This window comes from Zea mays, chromosome 8, assembly GCF_902167145.1.
Source record: "Zea mays cultivar B73 chromosome 8, Zm-B73-REFERENCE-NAM-5.0, whole genome shotgun sequence".
Lineage (NCBI taxonomy): Eukaryota > Viridiplantae > Streptophyta > Magnoliopsida > Poales > Poaceae > Zea > Zea mays.
The window spans coordinates 126,499,562-126,506,608 of record NC_050103.1 but is presented as its reverse complement, the minus strand read 5'-3'; the positions used below and the strand labels follow the sequence as shown (position 1 = coordinate 126,506,608).

Sequence of the window (7,047 nt, the reverse complement as noted above, 5' to 3'; positions counted from 1 at the left end):
ATGGGTCTATACTGTTGAATTTTGGTAGCTTCTTTATTCTTAGGAAGCAGAGTAATGATGCCATAATTAAGTCTACTAACATCCAAATGCCCAGCATGAAAGTCCTGAAAAAGACTAACAATATCTTTTTTAACAATGTCCCAACAAATCTGATAAAACTCAGCAGGAATACTGTCAGGACCCGCAGCTTTATTTTTCTCCATCTGAAAGAGTGCCTCTTTAATCTCTTTTTCAGAGAAATGATCACATAGCACATTATTGTCTAACTCATTCAACTGCTCAAGTCCATCCCAAACCTCCCTATCAATTTGGAACATATTTCCAGGGGCAGGACCAAACAAGCCTGAATAGTACTCCGTTGCATGCAGCAAAATGTTTTCATCCCCAAAGATTTTTTATCTCCTTCTTCAAGAAAAATTATGTTGTTTTTCCTTTTTCGACCATTCACAATACGGTGGAAATACTCATTATTTCCATCGCCCTGAAGGAGCCAGTTTTCATGAGCCCTCTGCTTCCAGAATAGTTCTTCCTCATCAAGCATCATCAAAATTTCAGTCATAAGAGAACATCTATATTCAATCTGATTACTGTTCAATAGATCAGATTCTTCAATTTCTTCCAATTTTCTCAACTCATAACCAATATGATCCCTTCTCTTTTTTCACACCTTTGAGATTCCAATCCCAACCTTTAAGATACTGCTTACACAACTTCAATTTTTGTTGAATCTTATCCAAAGTACTTTTAGCCCTACAAGTCTTATTCCAAATCCTCCCAATAATCTGTTTAAAATCTGGATGCTTTAACCAGCCAATCTCAAAAACAAATGAGGATTGCATTTTTTTACTCAAATTTTCAGAGTCAACAACAAGGGGATTATGATCAGAGATATTCCTGGGAAGTTTCTTAACCTTAACAAGAGGAAAGATATTTTCCCAGCTCCCACTCATCAGGACCCTATCCAACTTAACCAAAGTGGGCGTTGCCTGATTATTAGACCAAGTAAATCCACCAGAAACCATATGAATTTCCACCAAGTTGTGCTTACAAATCAAATCATTAAAAGGGGCAGAGTGCTTGTGTAAGGTGTGCTCTCTATTCTTTTCATAAGAGAATCGAATAATATTGAAATCTCCTCCCACAATGTAAGGCTCTCTGCTATTTTCACAGAAATCATCAAGCTCTTTCAAAAAATGTCTTTGTATTTCTCCTGAGCAGGACCATATATCACCATAAGATTCCATTTACACAAAAGGGTTTTATCCCAGTAATTCACCTGGAGAATATGATTTCCCTTCTTAAAAGATCCCACATCAAGATCATCAATTCTAGAACCCACAAGAATGCCTCCAGATTTTCCTTTAGCAGGAGACCAAAGCCATAGGTATTCCCCAGAGGGGTCCAATTTTCTTGTGATGAAATCATCACAATCCCCAATCATAGTTTCTTGCAGGCCAATAAACTGGAATTTATATTGACTAATCAACTGTCTCATAAGAGGAGCAACCCCTTTCTTCCTAATACCTCTACAATTCCAAAGGAGGCCTTTCATTTTAAACCATTTTTATTTGTATTATTATCATCCACACTTTTTGGGATTTTCCCAGTGTTTCTGATTTTTTATTGAGGCCAAGAATTTCTTGTGTCTTGCCTTTACACCCTTTCTTAACTCCTTTTCTATATTCTCTTTTTTTTCCTGGATTGGACCAAAATGAAGTCATCTGTTTCAGATTCTTCATGGTCTTGAATCCCTATACATTCATCATTTTGCTTAACCATATTATCTTCCTCTTTTTTCTGAAGAATCTCATTTTTTTCTGGCCCAAACATTGTCTAGCTAATTCCATTTCTTTTAGTAACTCAATAGATTCCATATTTTGATCATTCATATTAACCCCCATTTTCTTGCTGATATCAATAATTTCTTTAGAAGCTAAACATGAAAAATTAGATTTGGGAATACAAGAGTTACCTTCCAGATTCCTTTTCACAGCCATTCTTCTGTTCTTCTCTTCAATTCTAATACCATATCTTTTTTAAGTCGCTCACTGACCCTTCTCACCGGGATGGGTGAAGGCATAAATTTCTGACTATCTTCATGATGCATAATGCCATCAGCTTTCTTTCTTTGATCTGAAAGATCTTCGCCTTCCTCTTGAGAAACATTCAGAATCGAGCTACCTTGAGTACCAGAAATAAGTTCTTCAGAGTTTTCCACTTCCTTCTCATTGAGATCAAGTTCTTCAATAATGATAGAGCATTTTGAGGATTTAGTCTGGTTTATATTCCGAGAATTCAGATTGTCTATTGGGTCAGCCTGCATATTCCACATAGTATGGTTGTTTGATCTAGATCCACGATTTTTCATTGCCATGAGTTCCTCTCCAAGGTCACTATCATCATCATCCTCACTATCGGTTATATGCACTTTGTTCTTCTCTTCACCAGAACAACTGGAATAAGATTTACCAGTTTTAATTTCTTCAACTCCCACATTTTTTCCTTTGCTTGTATTCTTGTCAAGCCCTTGCATTTGATATGTAACGCTTTGAGTTTTTTTACTACATTCATCATGCTGTTTAATGTTTCCATCATCAAGATTCCCATAATCCACTTTCTTATCTTTCTGCATTTTACCTTCATATTTGGATCTTTTTGCAGCTTTCTGGTAAGAGTCATCAACTCTAATCCCAGTCTCTAGAGATTGTTCATCCTCTTCCGAGTGTATTTCCCTTTCAAAGAAAAAATCATACAAAAACAATCCAAGAGAACTTTCCACAACTCCAGGAACAGCCGTGACATCCCTGCAAGCAATTCTAGCTCTCACATATTCATTTCTGAGTCTGGTTCTTTCATCAATTTCAATCACCTTACCCACGAGCCCACCAACTTTTGCAATTGTCACCAGAGAGCTTTGCTCCATTGGAATGCCACTAATCCTGAACCAACCTTTTTGCAAGCAACCTTTAGCATTGACTGCAGGTGTCCAAGGGTCAATTGTAATCTGAGCTTTAGTTGTTCTCATGCCCAAAGGTCTAAAGTATCCAAGATCACCTATCATCTTAGGATCTGGAAATCTCATTACAAACTTATTGTCCCCCACAGATCTAGCAAACCATCTCCATAAGTTCTTGCCTAACATGTTCATGAATTCCAATTCAATCTGTTTTTCTCCAACATTCCCTTGAATAACCGTGATAATAGCAGTGCTGGATTTTTCTTTAATCATCCTATTATCCACTTTTTCTTCAATATAGAAAAAACTCTGATCCTCAACTTGTGCAGCACAAAGTTCCGGACCAAAATTCCAAGGCAAGCATTTTTGCAATCAAACACAACATGATCATCACAACCACAAATGTCACAAGGAAAGCGATGTCGACAATCCTTAGTAAGATGGTTCTTAAAGTGACAGAAAGCACAGCCAGATCTATCCAGATTAAAATTGCGGGTTACCTCTTTTTTCACGTGAGAATCTTTGGGGCCATCTTCTCCCATAGGATGGGGATTTCCTTTCCAACTATCTTCATTCTTTTCTTCAGATCTATTAGCTTGACCTTCCCAGGGAGATGGGTTACCTTGATTCAAGGTATCACCCTCCTCTCCCAAATCCGCCTCCTCAATATTGCGACCACCTCTTTGATTTTGTACAGCTCCATCTTCGATTCGCCTCCAGACGTGGTCGTGGCCAGAACCACGACCATATCCGCGCGCAGCTCCACGCCGACCTGCTCCTCTTGGTTGCATCTTCACAGCAACGATCGGAGCCCTCTTAGCTTTCACCACACTAGCATAAGACTTCTGAGATCTCCCCCAGAAATGCCCAACAAATCTTTCAATTTGTGGTTTTGAAGCGAGCACGGGGGAAGAGATGTAGGTATGCGATTTAGGGTTTGGAGGGGAAGACAAATGAGCCGATTCGGCGTTCCCAGTCCGCGATATACCTGATTCAGGTATTTTTCCCCAAAGCCCCTCAACTTTTTCAGTTTTCTTGGCCACCGACTTACACTTTTCCTCAAAACACCCTCTAGATTCCCGAAATTGAGGCAAAACAGCATCGCCCCGAGGGGGCGTGATCCAGGACGGAATCATGTCGCCATGAAATTTCCAGGGATTCAGGGTTTGATTTCTCCCGGAATTCCAACGAAGCATCATAGGAGTATGTTTGATTTTCATACTCCGCAAATCGACAAATTCAAGCGGGGAATCATTCTTGCAAGCATAAAATTCTTGATTCACAATCGATTGATCCTCAATTTCAACATGACCAGATAGATTATGCGATTCGGAATCATACCTTCTGTGATCCTTCCGCAAAATCCCAGGATTCATCTTCGATTGATGCATCTGGAGGTTGGAGGGCGGCTCAGATCCAACGCGCACGAACTCTGATCTCTCCATGCCCTCCGATGCCCGAGGTATTGCGGCCATGGTATGGGCCGCCGAACCCGGCCGACCGGGGCAAGGCGTCGACCGCGTCGGAGAGGAGACTCGCCTGAGCTGGGTCGCCGGGCGGGGACGAGCGAAGGCTTTGCCCCCAGGGCGCCTCCAGAATCGCCTTTTCGCTTTTTCGCCTTTTCGTCAATATACTGATCTAAAATGGTCGAATGTTTTTCACTTGTAAGAAAGAAAGAAAAAAACAGAAACTGTGAACCTACTATACTACAGGGACTATTTTAGAAATGTGAAATGGAAATGCAGAAACATTAAGGCTTTAACAATCAATTCTAGAGCATCTGACTTTGGCTTCTCAATGTTACATTACATTAAATATAAAGATGGCCCGTGCATATCTACGCTTTTGGATTCTTCTGCCGCGAGGCATATCCATCCTGCTTTGGAACGCTGCTACTGCAGTAGAATCCATTCCTCGGACGCCGAATCCGCCTCCCGCCAGCCCTCCAAAACCACCGGCGCCCTGCGCAGGCAGCAGCCCACTGTCCTGCGGCCTCCGCTTATAAAACCGTCCACACGCCCTCCCCGTCTCCAACAACGTGGGCGCGGCGGCCGGGTTCGTTCGTATAGGGCAGGAAACTCGGCAGGAAGCATGCTCCCGATCAGTGGATCTGTCTCCGCCACCGGAGGGGCGAAGGCGCGGATGATCACGAGCTGCAGCGGCTGCCGCGTCCTGCGCAAGGGCTGCACCGACGCCTGCACCATCCGCCCCTGCCTGCAGTGGATGGAGAACCCCGAGGCGCAGGCCAACGCCACCTTCTTCCTCGCCAAGTTCTACGGCCGGGCGGGGCTGCTCAACCTGATCGCCGCCGCGCCAGACGACGCCGACTCCCGCGCGTCGGTCTTCCGCTCCCTGCTCTACGAGGCGTGCGGCCGCATCGTCAACCCGCTGTACGGCTCCGTCGGCCTGCTCTGGTCGGGCCAGTGGCAGAAGTGCGTCGACGCCGTCGACGCCGTGCTCGTCAAGGGGGACCTCGTCGTGCAGGCCGACGCTGCGGCTGCGGCGCCGCCGCCACTCGGCGCCGCCTGCGACATCCGCCACTTCCCCAAAGATCCGGACGCCGCCGTCGCGGCCGACCTCCTCCGCTTCGCCCGCGCGGGAGTCAAGCGCGCCGGTTCGTCTTCCAACAACTCATCCAAGCAGGCCAAGCTTCTTAAGGGCAACGCCGGCAAGAAACGCGCGTCGCGCAGCCCTCCTTTGGGGCAGCAACAAGAGGCGGAGGAGCTGGTGCCGGTGCCGATGGTCGTCGAGCTTGAGCACGGCGAGGAGTCCGCGGCCAGCCACCACCACCACCTGCAGCTGCAGGGGTCGGAGGAGGACGCCGGCGCCGAGGCGGCCTCCCTCGTGAAGCAAGCTGAGGCCGCGCCGCCAGTCAGCAACCAGGTGCTGGTAGCGGATCAGGAGGCAGAAGAGGACGTTGGGCTGGAGCTCACGCTGGGTTGAGCGACCTCCGGATGCAGGCATGCAGCTGCCGGCCTGAACTCTCGCCTGATCTCACTCAACTATAGTGAACAAAATAGAACAAATAGTTTTGTGGCCCAGCGGTGTCATGGGACAAACAGCAGTCAACAACAACAGATTTCCTAGCTTTCGCATCGTCGTTTTTCCCCATATTTCCTTCCTTGTAAAAGACTGGTGGACAGGACATGTACATCATGGTTTAGCGTTGTCGTAGGACTTCTTTCTTTCGTCCTGTACACAAGTGATGATGTACTGCCTTGTTGGCCAGAATATGACAATCATTTACCTTCATAGCATAAGCGAATTCCAGCATTGACAACCAAAAGCGGCTAAAGATTTGCCATCGATTCAAATTTTAGAGGACCTTAAATATTACAAGTGACATAATTTGTTTGTGGATAATACTTCTAGTTGCAATATACTTTGTTAAGTGATCCAATCAACAATTGGTAAAGGACGGTTGAGATTTTCTAAAGCTCAACAACGGACTAATGTAATTCAATTGGTCTTCATGGCAAATAGATTTCCAATTGGCTAGCATTTGTTGATTCACCTAAAGCTCCAAGCTCAATTTGTTAGAGAAATAGACATTATCAGTTTTAATTTAATCCAGAAAACAAGAGTGATGTATGTGACGACATGTATGTGCATGTGTGTATCACTACTCACATAAGCAGTAAACAACAATAAAACATGCACAAATATGAAGATTAGAGTGTATCATGCGGAGGGACCGATGCTCAAGGCATTAGTGGCTCCATTCATACGAGACATCTCGTGTGTATGTTCGACGTAGTCGTAATCAGTCTATGCAGGCATATGTACGCAGTGCAATCCCTTGAACGGCGTCAGCGACGAGAAACTTGATCAGCGTTGGTCGAGCGAACGAAGCGAGCAGTCGCGAGTACGCTCCCCAAAACCTGATCACACCCGTGCAAGTGTAGCTCTGTGGACGGCGATTTCGGAGGCCTGCTCTCCCACTCTCTCTGTGCTCGCAGAAGGTGGGACGGGAATGGGCTGAGTGCAACGCGTCTGAGACTGTTCGTACGTAACTAGAAGAACCAACACCTCCTTCGTCTCTGTATTTGTACACGCGCAGAGGGAGGGGAACGGACAGTAACGATCACCAT

General features: G+C 45.2%; 1 protein-coding gene across 1 annotated transcript; it reads left to right on the top strand.

Annotated features, from left to right (window-relative positions):
• The first annotated feature begins 4,936 nt into the window (after positions 1 to 4,936).
• LOC103635844 (LOB domain-containing protein 40) lies at positions 4,937 to 6,242 on the top strand. The gene has a single exon (XM_008658223.4). The coding sequence runs from the start codon at positions 5,048 to 5,050 to the stop codon at positions 5,897 to 5,899; it is 852 nt and encodes a 283-aa protein (XP_008656445.1). The 5' UTR covers positions 4,937 to 5,047; the 3' UTR covers positions 5,900 to 6,242.
• Positions 6,243 to 7,047: the final 805 nt, after the last annotated feature.

Coding starts and splice junctions, on each gene's coding strand:
- LOC103635844 (XM_008658223.4), top strand. CDS start 5,048: ATGCTCCCGATCAGTGGATCTGTCTCCGCCACCGGAGGGGCGAAGGCG.